This window comes from Parus major, chromosome 4 (assembly GCF_001522545.3).
Source record: "Parus major isolate Abel chromosome 4, Parus_major1.1, whole genome shotgun sequence".
In the NCBI taxonomy this organism is placed as follows: Eukaryota; Metazoa; Chordata; class Aves; order Passeriformes; family Paridae; genus Parus; species Parus major.
In genome coordinates this window covers 66477962-66504476 of record NC_031771.1, presented here as the reverse complement: position 1 = coordinate 66504476, position 26515 = coordinate 66477962, and the positions used below count along the sequence as shown (strand labels likewise).

General features: G+C 45.7%; 1 protein-coding gene across 8 annotated transcripts in view; it reads left to right on the top strand.

Moving 5' to 3' along the window:
* SLC4A11 (solute carrier family 4 member 11) overlaps positions 1-25320 on the top strand; it is a 93050-nt gene extending 67730 nt beyond the window's left edge. For all 8 annotated transcript variants that reach the window (XM_033513829.1, XM_033513827.1, XM_033513828.1 and 5 more), the window contains 11 exons: positions 444-569; positions 1280-1393; positions 2403-2535; positions 2830-2903; positions 7572-7797; positions 8522-8628; positions 9728-9896; positions 12317-12490; positions 16961-17156; positions 18691-18860; positions 21864-25320. In XM_033513829.1, coding sequence (XP_033369720.1) covers positions 444-569; positions 1280-1393; positions 2403-2535; positions 2830-2903; positions 7572-7797; positions 8522-8628; positions 9728-9896; positions 12317-12490; positions 16961-17156; positions 18691-18860; positions 21864-21927 — 1553 coding nt within the window. In that variant the 3' untranslated portion in view covers positions 21928-25320. The remainder of the gene's footprint in view (positions 1-443; positions 570-1279; positions 1394-2402; positions 2536-2829; positions 2904-7571; positions 7798-8521; positions 8629-9727; positions 9897-12316; positions 12491-16960; positions 17157-18690; positions 18861-21863) is intronic.
* Positions 25321-26515: the final 1195 nt, after the last annotated feature.

Genomic DNA, 26515 nt, shown 5'->3' with positions numbered 1-26515 from the left:
TTCAAACCTACAGCCTTAGACTTCTGTCTAGGGAAAAATGAAGTGCTTCATGTTTTCCTGCCCAAGACAAGAGTAGGGGAGACAAGAGATCCTCGTGAAGCCCATTAGGGACACAGTCCAAAATGCCTGAAAAGTTGATGTTAAAAAGGCAGGGGGTGGGAGCTACAGTTTCTGCCTTGATCCTCTTCCAAGCTTTGGGGACTGGCAAAACTGAGCAAAAGCCTTCTTGTATTTCCTGTTTTGATGATGTCAAAAATGTCTGGTCCCAGATGAACAGAAGAGTGTGGGTTGTGCAAAATCAAATATTAACAATTTGGTTACACATTTAAATGTGGACTTGAGTTTCTGCTTCAGCTTCTCGAGATGAGCTAATGGTGCCTGTGGCTGATGTGAGAAGGTTTTCAGCGCTTTACCAACATGATTTTTGTTGTGGTTTGCCCCAGGTATTATTGGGAACAACAAAGCTATAGGGAAATACATCACAACCATGATCTTTCTGTACTTTGCCTGCCTCCTTCCATCCATTGCCTTTGGGTCCCTCAATGATGAAAATACCCGAGGAGCTATTGGTGAGTTCATCAATTTTGTGCTTCTTAAATTTATCAGTTTCGTGCATTTGATTCCCTGTATTCAAAATGTCATTCTGGTCACAGAAAATTGTGATAGTTTTTATTTACAGGGGAAAAACAAACCCAAAATCATGATTGAAGGATTTTTTTTTTCTAATTAAGTTCATGACTTTTGTAGAAAACCAGAAAAACTGAGCACTGCTTTGGGTGTTATCATCTGACTTGGATGATAGAGATGTATGCTGCCATATTTTTGAATTATGCTGACTTAATGTAATTATTTGAACATTTTTCTTGGTACAAGCTCCCGTGCTTTTGACCTGGATTTGATTGCTGGTACTGAAGTCCCTGGGACAGAGCTAAACATCATCCTTCATCCCAGTTGCAGAAGCAGATTGTGCTGCAGTCACAGTTCAAACAAGCACTGGTTATGTCTTGTAGGCATTAAAACAAAATAAATATATTTAAAATGTATATATAAAATATAACAACATACAGAAAAAATCCCAGAGTCCACCAATTAGCTGAACATCTGGAACCCTAAATTATGGGTACAAATAAAGGGTCACTTTTCCATTTATTAGTGTGTTACTCTTCAAACATTTCTTCTATTCATCAGTGGTTGGTTTCTGTGCCCTGTGAATGCTCCTGGATGAGGGAGGGATTAACCCAAATCCCTGTTTTTTTGTTTCCATCCTCCCCAATCCCAGATGTGAGGAAGACAATTTTTGGGCAGTGCATTGGAGGGCTGCTCTACGCCCTCTTCTCTGGGCAGCCTCTGGTTGTGCTGCTGACCACAGCTCCCTTGGCCCTCTACATCAACGGTGAGTCTGCAGCAGGGGGTTGGGGGATTGGAGCTTTGGGTGAGAGCTTTGCAGAGCTTGAGCTGTGTGTGTTGGATAAATTGATATTTAATGGCTGCTGTCAGGGAGAGGTTCTTCTCCAGAGGGTGGTGGGGCACAGGAACAAGCTCCCCTGGGAGGTTACAGGGCACAAAGTCAAGGAATGCTTGGACAAGACACATCATGGGAATTGTTGGGGTGTCCTGTGTGGCACCAGGAGTTGGATGATCCTGGGGGTCCCTTCCAGCTCAGGATGTTCTGGGGTTCTGTAAAACCTGAATCAAATTTCTCCCCTTTCCATCAGAATATCCTGAGTTGGAAGGGACCCACAGGAACCATCAAGACCAGCTCCTGGTTTAGTTCAAATTGTTTTTCTAAAGAAATCATTTTACAGAGAAAAAAACTTCATGAAAACAAGCATTTCCTCAGCTTCAGTCAGGAACTGTGTTTCAGTAATGGTTTTCTCATGTGGCTGCATTTAACCAGCTTGAGACAAAGTTTTTTGGGTTTGTTGAGTTTGGGGCTTTTTAATTGATGTTTTAAAGTATGATCAGCAGCTTTCTAGATAACACAAGCTGATCTCAATGAGCCAGAGATCAAGCAAAGGGACAAGCTCAGTATCTGTGGGGATAATCAGAGGATGGGTTAGGAGCAGCTGTGAGACCCCCTTGTTCAACAGCATCCCAAAATGTCAACAAGAGCAAATCCCAGCTGCTTTTGTGGCCTCAATCCCTAGGAAAAATGCTTTGAGCAGTGTGGAGGGGGAATATTTCTCCAAGTGTTTCTCCCCATTTCTCATGATGGAAGGGCAGAACAGTTTGTGTTGATCCAGTGTCCCTCTGGAAGTGCAGAAATATGGATTTAATGGTATTTGTAATAAATGCCTTTAGGGAAATCTTGAAATTGGTTCTTTTTGGCCTGGAACAGATGGGAGTCACTGGGTGGCAGTGACAGGAGTTGATTGTGACACACAAATGCTTCACTTTTGCAGTCATCCAAGGAATCTGTGACGACTACAACTTGGATTTCAGCGCTTTCTATGCCTGGATTGGACTCTGGAACAGCTTTTTCCTTGTGATCTACTCCCTCTTTAATTTCAGCCTCCTGATGAAGCTCTTTAAAAGGTAGCTATTTTCAAGAAGTCATATTTTGGTCAGATTATTCTTCAAATGGAAAAATTACACATTCCACAAGCTCCTTAATTATGAACGTGCTGCAAAATGTATTTTGTGGGATGAGGAAAGTATCATTTTGGCTCATTGTTTCAGCTTGAAAGAAGTTCTCTGATTTATTGGGTTTTGTTTCTAAGTTGGAGCCTTACTCAAATTGGTGTATTTTCATGTAAGTTGATGAATATGCTGATTTTTCTTTGGACAGAGTTGAATGCAGCTCTATTAATTCCCGGGCTTTTTCCACAGGTCAACAGAAGAAATAATTGCACTTTTTATATCCATCACATTTGTGCTTGATGCCATCAAAGGCATTGTTAAAGGTAAGTCTTGCAACAGTGTTTTTCACAGCAGATCTCTGCTTTGCTGCCTTGTCAAAGGCAAGCACAAGGCTGCAAAAAAAATGTGTGATGTTTGCTTGTTCTGTGCTTATTCAAAGTCTTCAGGGAAGAAAAGAAAATCAGTGTGTGTGAGATGGAAGCAGCCCTTTGTCAGCAGTTTACCTGGGTGTGCAGAATTTTTAGCAGCTCCAATTTCAGTTGGTTGAGAGAGAATTGGTTTCTAAACACTCACCAAATGGAGAAACCCTGATGTTACAGATGTGAGAGCCTTCTCCTGATCCCAGTTTGGTTTTGAATGGTTCTGGAAAAAAAAACAACAAAAAAACAACAAAAAAAACCTAACAAAAAACCAATTTAAATGCAGTGTATGGAGTCCTTATTCCTTGACACATTATTCAGACTCTGTGGAGGGGAATTGAAAGGTGGGTTGAGATTTCCTGTTTCTCCCTGAGCTCTGAGACCCTTCTGTAATGACAGCACAAGGACTGCAGTGCCTCCAGCACATTCCTAAAGCTCCTCTGCCCTTTCCAGCCACCTGGTTTTCCCATTTTGGGGTTAAATTCTACCTCTCCATGGAGAGCCTTGGGGTTTAACAGATTCCTCTCACACTTCTCTCTCTCCCCACAGGGAGTGGCAGGAGGTGTTTGAGAAGGTGAATCACAGTAGCAGAAATACCTTGTGAGTGGCAGCATTTCTGTTCATCCCAGTGAGGAGCTGGACAATGCCCCATTCCTTGATTTTTATGACCTGTTGTCCAACATCCCAAAGTTTGGGCTATCCTTTAAAATCCTTCAGGGTACACCCAAGCACTCTCCTTGTTTTTAAGACAGGCTTGCAAGGGAATGCTTTCCAAGAGATTTGACACTGCAGAGTAATTTGAAGTGAGATACTTTCTCGCTTGACTGGGAATCCTTAATTTGCCTTGTGTGCTTTGATTGTGCAATCAGAGGTTTTCTTTCTCTGCAGAACACCTGCATCTTTTAAATATCCTGCTTAGAGCTTGGTGAGGGAGAAGTTTTCCTGGGATAGCTGTTGACTCTGTGGGCTTTGCTGTCAGTGCCCTGTCCTGGAGGCTTGGGACAGTCTCCAGGTCATCCTCAACAGGACATTCAGCTGCTCTGTAAAAATCAGCAAATAGTCACAAAGTTTCTGCAGCCCAGAGCTGATCTCCCATAGCAGAAGTGTGGGGTGCAGGTTAAAAGTGCAGGAAGCATCCACTGGTCTTGTCTGCCAGACTTTCAGGAATATGAGAGTAAATCCTTGGAGTATTGCAGTGGGAACAGGAGAAGATCGTTAAGACAAGGGCCAGTGGCCTTACTGACAGAAACCAGGTTTAGATGGGATATTAGGGAGAAATCCTTCCCTGTGAGGGTGAGGAGGGCCTGCCACAGGGTGCCCAGAGAAGCTGTGGCTGCCCCTGGATCCCTGGAAGTGCCCAAGGCCAGGCTGGACAGGGTTTGGATCAGCCTGGGATAGTGAAAGGTGTCCCTGCCGTGGCAGGGGGTGGAATGAGAGGATCTTTAAGGTCCCTTCCAACCCAACACATTCTGTGATTTTGTGTGTGATTAATGAACCAGCTAAATTATTTTTGTACTGTGTGAAGGGATGAATTTATGGGAATGATGGTAATAAAGTCCCACCAGCACTCATGTGCCAGCTCACATTGGCTTCAGCTGCACCTGGGAGTGTTCAGGGCATCCAGAGCTGTTTCCAGACTCAGGAGGGCACCGGTGCTGGCAGGCACAGACTTTATTCTTAACCCTCTTAGAGCCCATATTTAAAAACATGACACCAGTGCAGCTCACAGCTGTGGGCTCATCTTTGTTCTTCCCCTCCTGTTTCCGAGGAGGTGATGGTTCACTGCTGCCTCCTCCTCCTCCCACTCAAAATTTTGGCTGAGCAGTTCAGTTAGAAGTGAAAGCTGGTATTTTCCCCACGCTGTTTAAACGTGTCCTGGTAATGCCTTATCCCACTGGCAGCAGCTGGACAATGGCACCTCTGCCCAGATGTTTTCCCAGCCCATTCATAGCCTTGATTTTTTGCAAGGTACAGGAAAGGAGGGGGAACCAAAGCCGTGAGTGTTCCCTCGGTCCCGGTGACACTTTGTTTTCACTGCTTGTCCCGGCCGCTGAGGCTGTGTTTGTTTGATCTTGACATCTGCACTGGGCAGGAAATGGTGGTGAGCAAGCAGAGGAAAACAAAGCCAGCTCATGTTGTTGGAGGCTGGAGAAGGGCTCGGCTTCAGCCAGGGCACCCCTGGCTCCGCTGCTCTCTCTGGGTGTTGGCAACGAGGTTTGCTGAGCTCTGGTGTGAAAACAAAACAGGAATGTTCAGGAATCAAATCCTTCCCAAAAAGGTGGTGCAGGGTGAAGGCCTCCACTCTCTTTCTTGGTGTGCTCTTGTTGCTTTAATTAAAATGCAAGAGGAAAGCAAGGTTTTTTCTTCCATCCAGGAGGGACTGGAACAATCCTGCTTGGTTTGGTGCATATAAATTGAATTATAGCCTCAGAGATGGAGTGTGGAACGATGGAGTGAAGGACACCAAAGATCAGCCCCAAATACATTATTACAATATATCCCAGCCCTAAATATATTATTGCAATATGGCCATTTGTGGGAGCTTGAGAAAATCTACAAGAGCCAAAACAAAATCACTTGTTTGTTACTCATTCCAGTCCAAGTCTTAATTCAGAGGAATGCAAATCCACTCTCTGTACTTCCTGGGTTGTTTGTGCTGCTGGTTTCTCTGATGCTCAGATGTGTCTCTAGGACTCAGTAGCACTTGGGGTGAGCAGGCTTTTCTCCCTCGCCACCTGTGAATTCCCAGGAGATGCTGCCAGAATCATTTTTGTCAGGACAAAAGCGTCCTTTGGCATTGGGAGCCGGAAGGTGCACATCTTCCAGCGACCCATTGTGTGCCAGGCTGTGAGTCATGGCAGTGTCCTGGGCCCCAGTTTTACCTGTTTGCAGAGCAGGTGTGTGTGTCCTGCCAGGGCTGAGGATGTGGAGCACGGAGGGAGGAAGTAAAGGAGAGCAGAGCCTCTTCTGCAGCACGTGAATGGAAATGTGGGCGCTGACCGGGGTTGGGCTGGGTTTGCTCCTCACTGGGGGAACCTTTTTGGAGCTCTCAGATGATCTCCTCGCTCCTGGATGCTCGTGGTGCTGTTTGAGAGGTTAAATTTTGAACTGTAAACCTTCTGTGGTGTTTAAATTTATGTACAGGTGTATTGACTGTGAGGCAGTCTTGTCTCTTGTGCCACACTGACCTCATCCACGCTTGTGGAATGCTCAGACTCCTTTTAAAGCACCTTTAAATCCTTCTAAAGAAGGTACAAGAGCCATCATTACTGCATTTCAGATGGCTTCTTGGCTGAACTCGGGGCATTTGACAGGGGTGAGCTCCAAACCAGCAGTAACCCAACCTGGGCTTAGCCAGGCTCAAGGTGGTTGCAAATATCAGTTGTGCTGCACAAGATCATTCAAAGTTTCTTTTCAAATATTCTGAATTAATTTGTCTTCCCTGATTTCCCTGCAGTCACTGCAGATGGAAAAGCTGAAATTTCTGGGGCTTTCAGAACCTGGATTATTATTTAAGGGTGAAGGAAATGTTAGGAGGTGCATTTTAGCCTCAGCTTCAAGTGGTTGTTGTTTAGCCTAGAGAGGATGGTCTTGCCCTTAATTTCTCTGTGAAGAGTTTGAAAGGATATTTTGACTAAAATGAAGAAAGTGAGTGGGACTGCAAAGCTCTGGCGTGGTGGTTTCCATGCTCCTGTATTTCCCATGGCTACAGGGAAGTGTGGGTGCTGAATGTTGCCATTTGAACAGATATTGTTGGAACACTGAGGCTGCAAAGCCCAATTCCCATCTTCTGGTTTTACTTGCTTCTTCAGGCTGTTCTTCCCCAAAGAGGTTAAATGATCCCCAAACCATATTTATACACTCAGACCCAGCCAGTGACATAGCAATGGGATCACAGTAAATGCTCAAGAGCAGGAGGGTCTTTAGAGCTGTCCATTCCTTTATAAAATTCCTTTGAGCTGATCTAAAACATTTGTGGACAGTTCCAGGGGCTTTACTGGGTGTTTTGCTTGTGCAGGTTTACTTCAGGTGCCCTGTAGCTCTAATTTGCATTGTAAATTTAAATGTTCTGCCAGGTTTTGCATATCATCAATGCTTGTCTCTAAAACCTGGACTAGCCTCGGAAGAAAAGTAATTACTGTACACTGTGTAATCCACTTAAGGATCTGTGCAGCCTGGCTGCTCTTAGTGTTTCCAGAGAATCCTGATGGAATTTGTCAGGCTGCTGAAAGCAGGTGTCCAGATAGAAATATTTATATGTAGATCTAAGAGCAGCGCTTCCAGTGTTGGGAACAAAATCACATAATTAGCACTGGAAGTCCTTCCAGTGTTGCTTTATAGATTAATTTAACTCTTCCCTGTGAAAATAAGTAAAAAAATCAATTAGTGAAGCTCTGACTTCCTAAGAGCAACAGCTCTGATTTCTTTCTGCAGGCTTGAGAGGCAGAGCTGGTGAAGAAAAAAAAATTATAGTGAAGCATGACTTTAATACTTCACGATCAAGCAAGAAACCGACTTTATTTTACTTGCTTTGACTGTCACACTCCTAACTCTTGCCTATTGGTTGTGCAGTTTTTAAGAAATATTACCACCATGGGCACCCAGAAGGCGGAAAGTCACGGGCTGATGCTATCCCAGGCCTCAGCATCAACACCACTTTCCTGATGAACTCCTCAGTGAGCGAGAACCAGACTTGCACTCACGATGGGCACTACGGGCGCGAGACCGCCGTCCTCAGCCTCATGTTGATGTTGGGAACCCTTTGGCTCGGCCACACGCTCTATCAGTTCAAGAAAAGGTGAGTTGTTTAGAGCTCAGACTGCTGATTATTTCATGTTCTCTCTGAGGGAGTCATTAACAGCTTCGATCTTAATTCTGCAACCCAGGAAAATCGGGTGGAAGCCAAAGGCAGAGGTGAACTTGGCAGGGCCACCTGGAAAATGCTCCCAGCAGAACAAAATGTTCGCTCAGTGGATGATGCTCTTCCATCTTTGGTCTGGCCTCACAAATGACTTTCTAAAAAAGCTTTGGGTCCCCAGTTCATGTTGAGATCCCTGTATCTCCCTCCAAACAGGCATTGAACCATTTTTCTGGGTGAAAATTCCTGATGATGCAGGAAGGGTCTACTGGGAATGTACCTTCAGTCTGCTCTTGGGAGTCAAACACTGGCTCTGATTTGGGCTTTGCTCCTATTGCTCTTAAAACTCTTCATTTGAAATGCAGGAAGTAATTAAAGTAAAGTGGAAATGAGACACAAATTGGTGCTTGAAGGCCTTTTTTTTTTCTAGTTTGCATCCTATTTTCTTGTTTCTTTGTGTTTTGCTTCTGCATTCATCAACCTTCAAAGGCTGTAGGTGCCAGAGGATTTAGGGCTGAGTGAAAGACTGATTCTTCACTCCAAGGATCTCTTTAGAATTGCAAGATGGGACTGAATTTTCACTTCTAAAGCATTAAATGTTGTCAGGATTGAGTGATTGTCCTGACAGTGGGGTGTTGATGGGAATTTTTTGTCTCTTTTGCAGCCCATATTTGCACGCGAGGGTACGCGAGATTCTGTCCGACTGTGCCTTACCCATTTCAGTCCTGACCTTCTCTGTTGTGGGTTCCTATATCTTCAAGGAAATTGAAAGTAAGTTCTGGTTTTATTCTCTGGAATACTGGGCTTTGTGAAAGAGAGAAGTGAAATCCTAGAAAGTTTTGCTAAAAACCAAAGTTCTTCCATATAATTTCACAAATACTGTGTGTACCTCCCACCAAGAGCTCAGATTTCCTCATCATTAGATTGATGTCATTCAAAACCCTGGCTAAATGAGGCTGGGGCAAGAAAAATTATCCAGATGTGTCTTTTCAATGGGTTTGAGGTGTGTGTCACAGGGAGATGAACAATTTCTGGCAAAGAACAAAGGGCAGAGTAATCAGCAGGCAGGAAGGGTTGTTGCCAGTCATATCAACATAGAGTTGGTCATCCCAGTTTGTCCTTTTTGTCTCCAGTTTGTTTTCCTTATTTAGGTGAAATGGTGCAGAGCATCTGGGCAGCTCTAAGTTACACAAGGAAATCTAAAAATGAGACACCATTCATTGGCCAGATAGATCAACTTTTCCATATCAGGAAGCGATAATGGGGACAGGAATTGCATTGTCCTGCAGTGACGTGAGCGGGTGATGTGAGGAAATGTATGGAAACAAATAAGAAATGTGGGGGTTTTTTTTATTGTGATGGCCATTCCATCCAGTTGGATTGCAAAATGATGCGTGGCCATGTGTGATTTATCCCTAGCCATGGATTGCTTCCAATGGCAGCAGAATTTTGATTTAGATTTTATACTAAAATGCCTTGCACAGCTTGTTGGAGATGAGGAAGTTTCCAAATGCCTCTGTGGGTTGATGAGCTGAGCATTATGGTGCTGGTTATAAAGCTTCCTCATCTAAAAACACCTTGCATCTGTGGAAAACAAGTTTCCCTCTTTTGTTTTGCTCCAATATCTGTAATGCCTCGCTAGAACTAGCAGTGGCCTGTCCCATCAGGATGGCAGCCAAATCCTAAGTGGATAGAGGGAAAAAATAAACCAAACCAGCCAGATGGACCCGTCTCCCATGGCCTCCAGGCTCCCAAATGCCAGAGCATCGTGCTGCTTTCCTGCTTGCTTCGCAGTTCTTCGTGGTGTGGGTAAAACATTGATGGTTGGAGGATGAGATGCCTCCTAACATCCTTCCCTTCCTCTTTGCAGTGTCCAAATTTAACTACAACGCCTCTGACAGCTTGTTTGTGCTGGCCCCCGTGCAGTCCCTGTCCATTGGGTCGGTGATGAGCGCCATGGGGCTGGGATTTCTCCTCTCCATGCTCTTCTTCATCGAGCAGAACATCGTCGCGTCCCTCGCCAACGCCCCGGAGAACAGGTAACGCCTTCGGTGCTGCTTTTCCCTCTGTGGGGAGCTGTCCCTGGGTCTGCCACCAACACTGCTCGCCCAAAGCTTGTCTGAGCATCAGAATATGTATTCAGGATGTGTTTTCAGGAATTCCTCTTGTCACAGGTAGAGGTAACTCTGCTGTTTAACTCCTCACCATCCTCAAAGCCCAGTGTTGTGGCAGTGAGCCAAAACCACAAATCCTCAAAGAGCTCATCACCTCAACCTGTTTCTTCTTTAACTCTCTGCTCCACACCATCGTTTGTCCCCTAAAACTCTCAAGGCATTTTTCAGTTTAATTTTGGAGTTTTGGGAGCCAAGAGGTGGCGTAGTGAACCTGAAGTGGATATTTTGTATGGTTTGAGGTCTTTGGATGCACCTCAAGATATTTAGGGAGTGTCTGACACATGTGGACACTTGCACTGCTCTTGCAGTACAGAGAATTTGTTGAAAATGAGAAGTCAATGACCTACATAAATGTTGTAGCACAACGTGCTGCAGCTGAGCATCAGGAGTGTTTGGAACTGGTGAATTCCAACTGAAAAAAAGGTGGAAGTGCAATAAAACAATATATCCAATGTCTGATAAGTCTCACTTATGTGCAAACTTGAGATGTTGCACTATTAAAATATTCCCCCTGATGTTTTTGTGCTGACTGCCATCAGATGTGATGTCAAGAATGAATGTGGATGACTTTTTTCCGGGGAAACTACCATGTCTCTGAGGATTTTTTTGCTAATGTGATGCGTGGGAGGGTTCTCTCCTTGCATAATGCACATTAGCATTCTCCATGTTGTAGCTGGAGTGACACAGTATTAGGAGAGAGGAGACAAGCTCAAATTCAGCTACACTAATTTAGTTTCCTTTGACCACCTCTTATCTCTATTATATCCCTTTAAGTGTTGCATAAATCTGTATGTAAGTGGGTCATCTCTTGGCTAAGATGAATTTAGTCTAAACTTTTGGTATTTTCCACTAGGATGTCTTCAAGGAATGTAAAATGTTTGGAGTTTTCCAGAGTGCCTGGGTACAGGGCTGAGCTGATGCTGGTCAGGTGTTGGGACAGGGGTTTTTAGAGATGTGAAAACTAGGAGTTGACCCCATCTGTTTGTGGTGCCATCACAAACACCTTCCACTAGCCCAGTTTGCCCCAGTTTTGGGACAAAAGCCTGGTCCCACTGGGAGTGTCCCCCTCCATTGGCTGAGGAGGCAGTGGGGTGAGTGGGTCAGGTAGGTGTCTACCCTGCAGTGCCTTGGGAAGGTGCTGGCAGGAAGGGTGGGGACTGCAAACGCTTTTCCTGAGTTGGCTCACGCTTTGGAAACGCAGCCCCTGCTCACGTGCTGCTTTCTCTGAGCAAAGGCACCTTCAGCACCCTCAGGGTCATTGTTTGTTGGCCTCCCCATTCTTTTCAGAAGGCTTTAAGGACATCAACCTGTTGGAATGAATCCAGAGGAGGCCACCAAGATTATCAGAGGGATGGAGCCACCTCTATTGTGAGGAAAGGCTGAGAGAATTGGGATTGTTCAGCCTGGAGAAGAAAAGGCTTTGGGGTGACCTCATTGCAGCCTTCCAGGACCTGAAGGGAGCTACAGGAATGATGGGAAGAGACTTTACAAGGGCCTGGAGTGACAGGGCAGGGGGAAATGGACTCAAACAGACAAAGAATATGTTTAGATGAGATACTAGAAAATAATCCTTCCCTCTGAGGGTGCTGAAGCCCTGGCACAGGGTGCCCAGAGAATCTGGCTACCCCTGGATCCCTGGAAGTGTCCAAGGCCAGGCTGGATGGGGCTTGGAGCAACCTGGGATAGTGGAAGGTGTCCCTGTCCACGTGAGGGGTTGGAACTGGATGATCTTCAAGGTTCCTTCCAACCCAAACCATTCTGTGATCCACTCCATGATTCTGACACTACCAAGGAGGAGCTGAAGTTTAATGAATTCCTGTCCCATTTTCTTATCGTGCAGTAGCAATTACATAATTAGGGGATTACTGCAGCATACTGAGCACGTGTTCTGCTCGTGGGGAAGGAGAGAGATCAGGGTTACAAACGAATTTCAGTGTCAGTACTTTGACAACAAATGCTCAGGATTTTATCCACTCCCTACGTGGACTCGGTGAGCAAACACACACGTGGATTTCATGTACACACTGCAATAAATGTAGGAGAAAAAAGGCTGATGAAATTTTCATGGGTTACTTTGTTGGGCTGCCTTTCTGCTCAAGGTTGTTCTTTCCAGATGACAACAGCTTTGGGTGCAAACCATCACATTTCCCTGCCTTTAGTGTTCACACCGTGCCAACAGTAAATCCAGAAGTGTGCAGTGTGTGTGTGTGTGTGTGAGAGCACACCAAAGGCAGCCTGTGGGGTTTGCACCAGCTGTAACCACTGTCCCCAACCCCTCATTCCAGGCTGGTGAAGGGCACAGCCTATCACTGGGACCTGCTGCTCGTGGCACTGATCAACACAGGGCTGTCTGTCTTCGGCCTGCCCTGGATCCACGCGGCCTTCCCGCACTCCCCCATGCACGTCCGCGCCCTGGCCTACGTGGAGGAGAGGGTGGAGAGTGGACACATCTATGAGACGTAAGTAGATCTTTTTGGATTCATTTCTGGCTTCCCAGTCCTTTGGGAGCAGTGGGTTGTGTGCTTGGGGTGTTGGCTGTTGTATTCCAGCTATGGAAGTGATGGGAAGATGCCCCCGGTGAGTCTTGATTTGGCTTCATCCCCTTCACTCAAGCACTCAAATTCATCCTCTGGCCAGTGGCAGAATCCCACAGGGATCCCACCCTCTCCATTGCAAATTCTGCTCTGGAAAAGTCAGCCAAGGCCATTTTCAGTTTCAGCCTTGTGGGAAGCTGAGGAGATGATCTGGCTGAATCTCTCTGGATGCTTTCCCCAGAAAGAATCCAAAGCTGATTCACTGCCTGAAACCTGTCTGGTGGTTATTACAAAGGGGAAGAAAAATGCACCATTATTTCAGAGCTCCCATAACATCTCCCACCACATTTTGGGAAGGAGATGCTTAAATTCTCTGGGTTTTAAGCAAAAACAAGTGTGAAAGCCATGGCTGGGTCATGGGTTTCTATTTAAGACCAATTCTTCTGCTGCTCTGAGTTGAGCAACACATTCTTATCACAGACCTCTTAAAAAAAATTGAAAAATTAAAAACCTTTTTCTCATGAAACAATCTCTGCTCTGGAGCAGATCTGGCCTGTTTGATCTCAGTCTGTTTCAGCTGAGTGCTTTTACCACAGGAGTGGTAATTTTCACTCACGTACCATTAGTTTTAATTATCCTGCCTTGGTTTCCATTTTCTGGGTTGCCACTTATCAAAAGTGAGGCTAAGTGATCATTGACTTTGGGGAACGGAGTGGGTCTGCCTTAAGCTTTGCCTTCATGCTTGTTTTGGTGCCAAATGGCCCAGCTCAGCCAGGCACAGCTGACTTTTGGGTCAGGGATGGACAGATTTCACCTCCCACCTCTGGAAATTGCTGAGTTCTGCTGCTCCCTGTAACTTTCCTACAGATCTTTTCCTGGGAGATCAGTCCCTTGGGTTTGTATTCCCACGTTGATATTGGTTGTTTCCTTGACTGTATCTCTCTTGAATAAATGCTAAACCCCATTTGAAGAAAAAATCCAGGGTTTTAATCCATGCCCTTGCTCCTCGTGTCCATGATGTGCTCTGGGATACCTCCACTCTCTGTTCCTTTGAGAGATGCAGAACTCACACTTTGAAACCCACGTGCCAAACCTCCCTCCTGTTGTCACTTTTAATATCAAAGTGCCTCTTTTTCCTCTTTTTCCACTGTCATGATTCTGTATTCTGGCTTTTCCTTGACAAAGTCAAATCCCCTGCCTGAACTAAGGAATAATCCCTGCCCTTGTCCTCTTTTCCTTCACCCAGCTGCCCCCAAAAAAAAACACCAGAGGGTCCTTTTTGGCCACTCTGACCTAGATCCAGCTCCAGTGGTTATTCTGGAAGGGCTGAGGGCTGTCCTGATCTCCCTGAGTGTGTTCCCTCATGGCACAGCTCTGCTCTGCTGGAGGCAAATCGGTGCTGGGAGCTGGATATTGGGAATGAAAAAGGGAATGAGGGTTTCCTAGTGCTTTGAACTCCCTTTGAGACCAAAGCTTTTAGTTCTCTGCAAAGCACTGGGGCTAGAACAGAAGGCTCCAGGCAATGTAGACATCTTCTTTTTTTTCTTTTCTTTTTTTTTCTTTATTTCCTTTTTTTTTTTTCCCCTTCTTAGCCAGCACTGCTGAAAAAGAAATGAAGCTCAATTAGAAAATCAGCTCTGTCTCCCTTGGCAGGCTCCTTCCCTGCACTCAAATCAAAGCTCCCACAGGATGATGATATAAACAAGGGTAAAGATCTGTCACAGTGAAAGCAAAATTTTCTTCTCCCCTGTAGAGAAACAATTTAGGTTTCCTGTGGCAATCTGCAAACAGACTCTTGTTGCTTACTTGGAGAAGTTCAGGAATAGCTAATCCCATGTTAACCATATTTAGAGGATTTTGGGGAAATGAGCCTGGATTATGCTCTTTAATCTCCATTAATTACTTTATTTCCATCACAGCACAGACTTTCTGGAACTGTTCCTCAAGGGACAAACCAGATTTTGAACACATGGAAATCAAGGATTCCTCTGTTGACTTAATGTGACTGTGATGTTCTTACTCTGGAAATGAGGTGCTAGAATTAGCAGAAGACCAATCTAAGGCTGGGAACATCAGTTTTAAAAATATCATGTTTAGCCAATTATGAGCAATTTTAGCAATGTTCTGATAAAATATTCCAAACTAATAAGTGGCATTAGCAGGAGCTGGCAGCAATTGCAGTACATCTTGTCTGAGATCAAACACAGTGCTGTGATTGCTGCATCCCTAAGAGATGGCTGTAGAAAATTCCATGAACTTCAGAAGTCTCTTAGCAAAGAGATGCCACTCTGAGCTTGTACTTGCAGCCTTGCATCTGATTGAAATGTGGTTTTGTAGCTCGTTTTGCTCCTGAGCTCTCCCATTTGCATGACTTCCCTTGCAGACTTGTGTGTGCTTGCAGGGCAGGAGCCTCCCCAGCAGGAGGGGAGATCTGTGTCTGAAATAGCAGAAATTCTTCCTCTGTGGCTGACCTGGTGCTGGAGGAACTCTTGCTGGATCTGGATGAGGTTAAATCAGTGCATCCTTAAACTGCTGCTTCTCTGAGCCACCACAGAGGCTCGTGGTGGTTCTGGCAGCTCTGGAGTGGCCAAACTCTGGAATTGCTCTGGCACAGAACTTCCAGTTGCACTTTAAGCTGCTTGGCTCTGTTCATCTCCAGGACTTCTGTGGTGGTCCAGACCTCTGGAGGCAGTGGGAAAGGTGCCAAACTCTGTCCATTTAGGTGATGTCCCAGTTCTACCAGAGCTGGAAAGAGTGAAGCGTTCTGCTGTCCCTCAGCTCCTCTAGGCACTGGCAGGGACCCCTTGGATGGAGGAGACTTGCAAGAGGATCCAAGAAAATCTATTTGGAAGGAGAAAAGCTGTGGTTTAAACCCATTGGAAGGTTACTTAAAGGTTAACACCTCTGTGCATCCTGTCCTGGTAATCCTGGGTGATTTGTATGACCTGCCCCATACTCAGAGAAGAGTTCCAGCCTTGTTCTCAGGACTTTGTGTGCTGTTTGTGGTACCTGTTTGTTGTTCCTTAGGTCTCATGACTGCTGCTGTTAATTCTGCCTTGTTGTCCAAATCCTCAGAGCAAGCTTTGGGCTGTCACCCTTTCCCTCCCTCTCCAAATACAGGTGTGGAAATCCCTTTCATCCCCTCAGCTTCATTTTGCTCCTTGAAGGTACAAACAGATTCAAAGTTCAACCTGAACTTACTTCTAAGCAAAACTCTCCAACTTAATATTGCAATAATTCAGTCTTCTTTAGGACAGAAGGGATTTGGAAGTCCCAGCAGTGCATGTGCAAAGGAGGGGAGTGTGTTTTGATAGATCATTTGTGTTAATCCTCAGAGAAATTTGTGTACAGGGCTAATTCAGAATTTGAGGGGTCTCATCCAGGGAATGAGGTCACTAAATGCCACCAAAACAGCCTATGGACAAAAATTTTCCATCATAATAGGGGGATTTATTCACTGGCTTATCCATTGAATTGCTGGATTTATCTTCTAAAAAAAAATAAATTAGGAATCCTCTTTTTCTCTATTTGTAAGTAGTCTTGACAGATGTGGGTTTTCTTTCCTCCTCTTGTTTTTGGTGATTTTTTTTCAGACTGGGAGGAGATGCTCACAGGTTTAGCTGAAGTGCAAAAAAACCACAGCAGCCTCCCCTCAAGTGGGTTGCTAAAGCTGCTGCCTGCTTTCCTGTCAGTCTTCCCCTCAAAAAAAGCTCAATTTGTGGCCTGTCAGCTCTGGAAAATTTGCATTAATTAATGACATGTTTTGAGTGGTAATAAGTAGTTGCCCACAGCAGGATTGAATCCCTGTGTGGTGCTCTCAGCATTCCCTTCCATGTAAACAGGGAGATCCTCGTATCCATCAAAAATGCTGACTCGCTGGCAGGAGCCTGCTGCCTTTCTCTTGTTTTTGTTTTGTTTTGTTTTTTTTTTCTCCAAGAGGTTCCTTATTTCCTGGAGAAGTCAATGAGTTTTCTTTGGGACTGAAGCCAGTTGCATGTGCCCAGGGTAAATCAAGGGAAGAATTACTGCCCAGAAAGAGGATTCTTGCCTGGTTTGGGTTTTTTTTTTTTTCCTGCATTGTGCTAAACAGAATCAGTTTTGAGGGTGATTTAGCTCAGGATAGGATCTGTAGAGCTTTGCAGAAAAGGGGAATTTGGCACTTTTCCAGCTGCTGTGTTTGAGCTGTGGATTAAGTGCCTGGCCTGGCTCCAGCCGGGCTCTGCCTCCTCAGTGTCAGCACGGGGCCAGAAGTGCTGATTTCAGTGTGCTGAGGATGAGTTTCCCTTTCCCTGGTGGCACATGTCCTTCTCCTCCACAGAGCAGCCACTGGGATAAACACTTCTGGATCTTGGGGTGTCATCCCTTCATTTCCTACCCCTCTTTTCCTGCTTCCAGGATTGTGAGTGTGAAGGAGACGAGGCTGACAAGTCTGATGGCAAATTTCCTGGTGGGGCTGTCGCTGCTGCTCCTCCCATTCCCCCTGCAGTGGATCCCAAAGCCGGTCCTTTTTGGCCTCTTCCTCTACATCGCCCTGACCTCCATTGATGGCAACCAGCTCTTTGAGAGGGTGGCTCTGCTGCTCAAAGAACAGGTACCTGCACTTGTGTTTGCAACCTGAGCACACAACTCTTCAAACTGTTGCTCTCTCAGTGTGGGATTTTTTTGGGGTTTTTTTTGGGTTTTTTTAACCCCCCCTCCCCATGCTGTCGTGTCCACATCTTCAGAGTACATGCATTTAAAAAAATTAATAATATAAAATAGAGAAAGCACAACATCAGGAAATTATGATCTTTGATTTCCTCAACAAAGCTTCAGGCAGGTAATTTTTTTTTGTGCTGTTTTACGCTTTCATTTTGTGTGAAATACCGCAAAATGGGATTTTAAACTCAAAATGAAATTACTTGTGTTATTGAAACCTGTGTGATGTGGGCTGAAAACAAACCTGGGAGATGTTTTGTTTTTTTTAAATCTGTCTCTGTTACAGGTGCTGAAAAGGTGTTGTTTGGCAGTGTAGGTGGTACCTGGAGCAATCTCCAGCTCACCTTCTCTTATGTAACGAGGGTCAAGGGCTTAATAAGCCCAACATTTGGCTCAGCATCTCTGCTAATCTGTCTTGATCTCCAGTATTACATCCCAGAGGTTAAAACTCTGAAATTCGGGTAAAGATTACAGTTGTCATGTCAATTTTTGAATGAGAGTTGAACAGCTACTGATGTATGTGACTTATTACTTCTGCTTTCAGTAGGAATTATGTGTGGAATTTTCCAGGCTTTGGCATGGAAAATGAAAAAAATATTCTCAAATATGGAAAACTCCCTTTTGTGGAAACCTTTTAATGGGTCATGGCACGATCTGAAAGCCACTGAGGCTGTGCTGGTGCCAGCAGACAGTCGCTCATCCTCTTCATTGATGTATAGACAGTGAGTCAATGCCTGTGCTCAGACATGAGCAAGGAACTGTCAAAAGAAACCACCATATTTAGCCTATTAATGTCATTTTTTCCCCCTTATTTCTCAAAAATGGTTGGCTTATAGGGGCACACAGAGAAAATCCCTGAGCACAGCCTCTTCCTGCACTGCCCTCATCTCCTGCTCTGCCCCTAACAGGGTTCAGCCAAGAGATGGGGGCACCAGGGGCAAGCCTGGAGCCTTGGGAGGTTATGAAATAATGAGGAGCTGGGTGTCAGGTGGAGGAACCACTGACAGAAACAGCACCTGGATGCATCTGCTCTCCTTTCCCCCTGCAGGATCTGTGGCTGTGGAGCCCTGACAATCCCAGTCCCCCTCAGGGAATCCCATTGCTGCATTTCCCAAGTTACTGCATTGCACTCCAGATGTTCCCAGAGGCAATCCTGGCCCTGAGGGATGTCCTGTCTTCTCTCCAGGCTCCCAGTGCCCAGTCACCCTCTGGGTTTTGCTGCCCACGCTGTGGTTTCAGGCATTGGAATTAACCCTACAAATCCCATGTTCAGCTGCTGAACCTTTTAAGGACCCTGATGTTGATGCATTGCTTGTACAAACTGATGACTTCCCTCAAACCCTGGTGTCCCAAAATCCCATTCTGCTGTCACAAGTCCAGGTCCCTGCATGTCTAACGTGTGGTTCTTCTCTTCCCTTCTTCTTCAGACTGCTTATCCTCCGACCCATTACATCCGCAGAGTTCCCCAGAGGAAGATCCACTATTTCACAGGCCTGCAGGTCCTGCAGCTCCTCATCCTCTGTGGGTTTGGAATGTCACCCCTGCCTTACATGAAGATGATCTTCCCCCTCATCATGATAGGGATGATCCCCATCAGGTAGGAAGCTTGGCTGTCTTTTATCCCTTTTATGCCTCGTGTCTTCAGGCTTGGATTATTTGAAGTCTGAGGAGAGGAGAAATTGGGAGCTGGGCTTGTTTAGTCTGGAGAAGAGTGAGAGGGGATCTCACTAATCCATATAAATATCTCCAGGATGGTGCCAGACCCTTTCCAGTGGTGCCCAGGGACAGGACAAGGATTAACGGCCATAAACTAAAACACAAAAATTTCCACCTCAACATGAGGAAGAACTTTATGTTGAGGGTGGCAGAGCAGTGGAACAGCTGCCCAGGGAGGCCATGGAGTCTCCCTCTCTGGAGACATTCCAAACCCACCTGGGCACGTTCCTGTGTCACCTGCTCCAGGGGGCTTGGACTGGGTGATCTCCAGAGGTCCCTTCCAATCCCAACTATTGTATGAAATGAGTTCAGTTTTCTGCATTTTCCAGACTAACCAGCTCCTGGAGGTGGAGAGTGATGAGGGTTGTTTTTACCAGCTGCTCAAGCCTGAGGAGGAATCAGGATTTCAGTGCTGCTGGGAATGTGCAAAGGGTTCTGGGCTGGCAAGTGCTGCTCTTCAGCTTCCCAGGAGGGAAAAACCTCTCCTTTTAAATGCCTGTGAGATGCCTGATCTTCCTGACAAGCCACAGTCCAAATCTCTAGGTGTTATTTGATAATGTTCCTTACCACTTTGTGATTTGATTTCCTCAGGCCAGTGCTCAAAGCAGAGCTGGAAACTTTGCCTAAGAGGAATCCTTATCTCTTACCCAGTGCTGTGGTGACCTCACAGACCTCCTGCACTGCTGGATGCTTCTGTCAGTGATCAGCTGGGTGAAACTGGCCACATTTAGACTTAAAATATATGTTTAAAGCTGAGAGGACCCCACAATATCCTACAGTCTTGAGAGAGAATTGTTAAGAAATTTAACTAATTTCTTCCCTGGGGTTCATTAGCAGCCACTGCCCATCATTCTCCACTTAAATCATTCATGCTCTCAGTCCTTTGGATATAATGAGAGGCCATAATAAGATCTTGGAAGGAACAGATCAAGTTTCCAGTCCACTTGATTATTTTTAGGCCACCATGGTACCAGTGATATCTGCTTGACTTTGAGCTTGCAGTCCCAGAGATTTTCCCTCTGATCCCACATTTCAGAGCTGCCAATTTGCTAATCTGCACCACCTGATGTGGTGTTTTCCTTGGCTGATAAAGATGGGTCCAGTCCTTTCTGAAACAAAAGCAAATGTCAGAGCTACCGTGGCTTTCAGCAGGATCATGTCAGAGCCGTTTGGGCTGGATTTTAAAAGATAAACAGGCTTGGAAAACACTGAAATTATTGTTCCTCTGGTAGTAATGCCTCACCTGCCCTTCACACTGGTGGCACTGGGGGTGCCTGGATGAGTGGCTGGTAAATATTCCAGCTGTGAGCAGTGCAGGGTGAGCGGCTCCTGCAGGAATCACAGCTTTGCACACCGGGCAGCTCAGTGCAAAACAAAAAACATGGGGCACACTCAGCCAAATTCAGGTGTTGGACATGGTATAAAAAACTCAATTAGTGTGGAGAGAATGCAGTCAAAAAACCTGATTTTGTACTAAGAGCTAGATACTAATATGCAAATATATCTTCTTTTCAGTAAATAAGATGCTGTCACTTTATACCCTCTGTTGAGGGTTGCTAACTCATTTCTCTTTCCAGGACAGGTTTTTTTTCCCAGCAGCTGGATAATCAGCTGCCAAGGGGAAGATGCTGCTGCCTGGCACAGCATGGAAATTTGCCCTTGGCTTTCCTTCCTCTGATTTCTTTTGCCTTCATGTAGTTTCTGTGGCCTCCAGCCAAGAAGACAGCACCATGATCCATGAGCTCTGTAGTTAATGACTTTTTCCCAAAGATTTGGCACTCTAAATAGATGAGGCAGTTGAAGAAATTTAATATCTTTTCTCTTTTTATATTTTTTTTTTAAGAAGTGAAGGGAGAAAAAGGAGATGGGACAGTAGCCAGAGGGAAAATTCAAGAGTCAAACACAAGGCATGGCTTGGTGTCCCATCCAGAACACCAGCCACGTCCCAAAGCCACATTTCCACCCATCCAACAGCTTTAGAACATGATTTGTGTTGTCATTGGTGAGGGATCACTGGTGTGATCCTAAGCCAGATGCTGAGAAGCCACTGAAATCCATTATTGCAGTGGAAAACAGCCTGTTGGAAGAAAACGTGACCTCTCTGGGTACTCCCAGTCCCTGGCTTGGATTCTGAACTTTGGGACGATGAGTTTTTGGTTGTCCACAGAAGAATCTTCTCTTCAAGTTGTCTTTTAGCTGGGTTCTCTCTTATCTGTGGCTCTCAAGCATTTTATTCTGTGATGGGTCTATTTGAGGAGATCCTGGTATTTCTCATTAACAAATGATGTTTGGGATCTCTTGCACAGCTGTTGAAATCGGAAACTGATTTTTTGGTGCTTTCTGAGGTAACAGCTGAGAAGTTGTTTCCTTGTTAAACAAGGGGAAATGCCACATAAATGTGCACTGGGGTTTAAAAGAGCAACTCCACAGTGCCTTTCTACCCCAATATATTAATTTGTGAGGATGTTCATGCAAAAAATCAAATTTTTAAAATTTTTAAGACTAAGGGAAGCCCTGTCTCCACAAGGAGAAGCCAGACACCAGCTCAGGATGGTCCTGTTTGGAGTCATGGCTCTTCACCTCTGTGTTTTTGTCACCCTGAGGACTTGGTGGTGCCAGAGCTCGAGGAAATCCTCCTGTGAGGATGAGGATGTTCTCTTTCCCTTCCAGCTGAAAGGAGGAGGCTCTCCCAGAGGGAGCCTGGCACTGCTGTCCCTACAAACACAGTGTTTGCTTGCAGGATTGGTTGGTTTTGCTGGCCCACACTTTGTGTCCCCCTCAGCTGAGAGAATGTCACAGCCAAACTCACCCAGGAGCTCTGGGACAGAGAGAAAAACAAGAATAAACATAAACAAGAACTGACCCTGTCTGTGCTGTGCCTCAGGTACAACCTGCTCCCGAGGATCATCGAGGCCAAGTACCTGGATGCCATGGATGCAGAGTACTGAAGGCAGCAGGGACAGCTCCTTTGGGGCCAGAAAAGGCGTGGGACCATCTCCTGCAGTTCTCTTTCACCACTTTCTTCGTGCTCTGACGTTGGCAATGCACTCCTGTCACAGCTCCACGGGGCCTGTGCCAGACCAAGGGAGCCTTGGACTTGAGAGGACGATGCTCTCTGGAGCTGTGAGGCGAACAAGCTTTATGGAAAATGCTACTTCCCACGTCCCCAACCACACAAACCCCAAAGATCGGCCTGGCTGCACGGCTGGAGCATCCAGAGTTGTCCTGTATTCCCTTGTTTGAGGGTGGGGGGAGCTTTTGTAATGCACCACATCCTTCTCTTCCCCAGCACTAAGAACAGCAACTGACCCTTGTTTTATAGAATGACAGCCCTGTCCTGGCCTTTGAGTCCAATTCCCCGTGCCCCCAGTATTCCCAGATTGGTGTTCTGGGTGGGATGGCCAAGTGCTAAACCACTGATGTCAGGAGAGATTGTGGCTGTTTTCTCAGATTAATGGCTTTGGAAACAGTTGCAGTGTGTACTGCTACAATCCACAGCTTTGGATGAAGCTTTAATTTCCTGCAAATGAGCTGGGAACATTCAGAGGCCGGGCTGGAATGGCCCTGTGGATGAAACCCCATCTAGGTTTGAGCTGTTTGGGAATTAGTTTGGATCATTCTCCCATTTCTCCTGGGTAATCAAACACAGAATTGTCGTTTTTTGCACAACTGCAGCATTTTTTTGCTTGCACCCAGAGGGCAGTTGTGTCGAGGTTGCATATACATATGTACAGTAGTGCCTATGTGTACATATATACATATGGAGTTGTGTATATATTTTGCATAGATATACAAATAGGCCTGGTTCTTTCCAAATATCACAAAGTGTTTTGTGCAGTCAGTGTTACCCACCATGTCCTGACCATATTCTTGTTCTCTGCTTCAGTGCTGCTTTTTCCCCCTTGAGATATGGTCACTTTTATTCTTTTGGAAGCTGCTCAGTTACAGGTTTGGTTCATGTGTTGCTTTATTCAAGGTGTTTTTCTTTGCTTTCTCCTTCCTGTGGCTTCATCATTCTGTCTCCAGGCTCCAACATGTGAATTTTCCATTTAATTTTGATGTACAGAATGCAATGGAAGTTTTCCTCTTTTCACCTAATCAAGACTTGTTGGCCATTTCATTGTTTCTGTTGTGTAGCTGATTTCCACTTTCCCCCCACTCCCAGTTACATTATATTTCTGGATGAATCTTAACTTCTGCTGTCTTTTATATTTCAGTTTATTTAATTTTGCTTGTACTATGGTCAGTTTTCTTATTTGGAGTACTGTGAAACAAGCTGCCCTTCAGTTCAGTGCTTGGCACATCACAGGTCACAGCTAAAGACGTTCAGAAGATTGTGGACCTCGGTGATAAACTTTCAAAAGAGTAGAAATGAGGGAAGAAGAGGAACTTAAAATATGAATTTATCAGCACAGAGGAGTGTTTCTTACCAGTTGCTTGCTCAGTAAATGGTGCAGAGTTTTTTCCTCTCACCCCAGCATGGTGAGGGAGCCCAGCCCAGCCGTGAGGGAGGAAGGCTTTGGGTGCAAAGCTCCTGAGCTGACGCTAAGCCAGGCTCAAGCCACTGCAGATTTGGTGTATTTGCACTAAAGATCGGAAGGTATTTAATCTTTGTGGAGCTGCCCACAGCTCTCCAACACGTGTGAAGAACCAATTTTTTCGTTTTCTTACGAAACCCTTTGAATTGAGGCTCGAGGGAGGAGAGCAGTGAGAGTTCCTGTGTCCATGGTTTTATATCCTTGAGGGAATCGTAGGGGAAACCCCTCAGCGAGCAGAACAATGTCACAGATAGCAAAACCACGACCTTCACGTGGCACCAAGCTGATCTGAGAAGTCTCAGGGTCAGGACAACCTCCCCAGTGCATCAAGACAGGGAATTCAGCTTTCAGCAGCATCAGGGGCAGCTCCTGCCACGTCTGTCAGGAGCAGGTACAAACCTGGTCATGGTTTCTGACCACTTTCCCCAAAATTCCCTGGCTTTTGAGTCATTTCTGTGCCAGGATCACTTCAGAGCTGTTAGCAAGGGCTGTGTGTAGGAGCAGGGGCAGACAGGATTTCAGAGGTGGCAAAACTCTGTCTGATCTTCAGTCAACAGCAAAAGGGCAGGTGACAGGCAGCAGTTCAGGACCTGCTGGAAGCCTGGCAGTGCAGAGGGCTGCTGAGGCTGAAATAACATGTTTTTCCCAGAGATGTCAGAAGATTTAAGCAAAGCTGCAATCAGGGTGTCATCCCCAGGCTGGGTAGAGCTGTAACACACACGTGTCCTGCGGGTGAATTCCTGCAGGAAAAACCTGGTGGGGTGGTTTAAGGGATATTTTGGGTGCTGTGGCTGGAGGAAGGACAGGATGTGCCCAAGGGAACGTGGCTTTGGTCCTCTTTGAGGCTCTGGGTGGGATTTCCTCAGGCACAGAGCCATTGTGGGGTGAAATGGCCTGCAAGGTCTTCCCAGACAAAACAGTTTTGAGATGCACCCTCCATTTCCCACTTACAAGCCAAAAATGTCCCCATTTAAAGCCTTTTTGAAAGGTCAGTTTCAAATGTTGGAGAGAATGTAAAATCCAAGCAGCAGGGAGGGTTAAATATCCACCACAACTCTTGTTTTTGTATTTTTATTTTCCTTCACCGGTGTGACTTCAGTGTTTGTATTTTCTTTGTAGCATCAGTAGGATTCTGTTCTGCAGGGTTTTTGTTCTTACAGAAGTCAGGGGCCAAAAAATCAACTGATGGGAAATCAGCACAGCTTGAGGGGGGGAAAAAAAAGCTGTGCTGGCTTGGACTGGTTGAACATTTGGACCTATGTCTCAATATTTGGGTAAAAGAGAGATGTGAGACTCGAGGCCTCTTGTCTCAGAAGGGGTTTTCATGATCCTGCAGAGGATTTATTTTATTTTTCCATGCCTTTTCTCTTCTTGTTTGCTTCTGGTTTTGCTGACTTAAGTGCAGGCGTTTCCAGCAAGTAGCTGACTAGGGAAGGAGGGTTTGTTTGGAGTTGATTGAGCACTTTAATACTTCTGTGAAGGTTTAAGACAATTAGAATGTAAAAGAAGTTTTATTATAAGCTCTTTATATACGCACAATGCTCTGTGTAACTGTTGCCAAAGAACTGAGTCTGAAAGGTGTCCAGAGCTGTTGGGAGAGTCTGTAGGGTTCACCTGGCATTGCAAGGTAAGGAAAAGCTTCTGAAACGAGTGGATTTTGGAAGTTGCCTTTTGACAGCTGCCAAAACGGTCAGAAACTGGGGATAGAATAAAATTCTACTCTCAAACTTGTAGTTTTTGATCCTTGCGTTGAATGTAGGAGCTAGAAGTGAGCTTGACAATTAAAATTGGATTTGTACCTGACTGGTTGTGTTGGTCTGAGACTTCATTTTGTTGCTTTTGAGGACGTCCTTGACGTGCTGTGTGTGGGATTTGATGTGTTTTTCCATGGAAATGAAGGGGAGGTGGTGCAAAGGTGGAATTTGCTGAACAAGCAGTGCAAAGATGGCTTAGGAAGCACAGCTGAGAACTGCACTTCACCAACCCCAAACTCCCAGCACTGGGAGTTATTTCATAAATGCCAAGCTCCTCTTGGATGTGCATCAGTGCTGCAGAAGGATGGGGATGGAGTGAAGGGATTCTGCTGGTTTGGCTCAGAGCTGCTGCTGGTGGAGTGGTCCAAGATGAGCCCCAGCGCTGTGGGACACAACACGAGCTTTTCCTGATGATCCAGGGAGCTGGGATGCTCTGGAAAGGAACAGGGTAGAGGCCTCACTTCTGTACAGCTGTAGGTTCTTCTCCAAAATTCCACATCCCCAGCTGCACCCAGAGGCTTTGCAAACTTCTGCTCGTGATATTTGGCTGCTTTTGGAGCTGCTGCTGGCTGTGCTCTGTGGATGCTCCTGGGAGGAACAGGAGGTTCCCCCAAAGTTGGATTGAGCTGGAGAATGTTTGGGGGTGGGAGGGAAAGGGTTGGTTTGGGGTGGTTTTGTGGAGTTCTCAGCAACAAGAAAGGGACCTGAGATGTCACATCATCAAAAGCAGCTCCTGTTTCCCAGTGTGTCCCACCAGGCATCAACACCATCGTCGTCACACGTTCATGTTAGTCCTTTACAACCTTTTTTTATTGTCTGTTGCATTCTGAATCTGCCCTTTGCAGGGTTTTTACCTGCCTAAAACATTGAAGGGCAGAGCCAGGAGTGGCTCAAACATCTCTGTTGTGTCTGTTCCCCCAAAACTCGGTGCAAGCTGTTTGCTGTCATCTCCTGAGCCAGCTCTCTGCTTCTAGAAGCTGGCTCTGGAATTTCCACTGTGGAAAAGCTGCCCAGGTGCTGAATGGGAATTTTTCCTGGAGCACCTGAGCCTGTGTCTGGCAGTGGCTGCTCCTTGGGGCTGCTCTGCCAGGTAAGCAATGATGAAGGATTCATCACCTCCCCATCCCTTCAGAGATCTCTTTTATGGCCCTTGTTCCAGTTGGGATGTTCTCCTTTCATCTGCCAAGCTTCCAGAACAACCTAAATAGACATAATGGGTTGTTCTCTGTGCTGAGGCCTGTGAA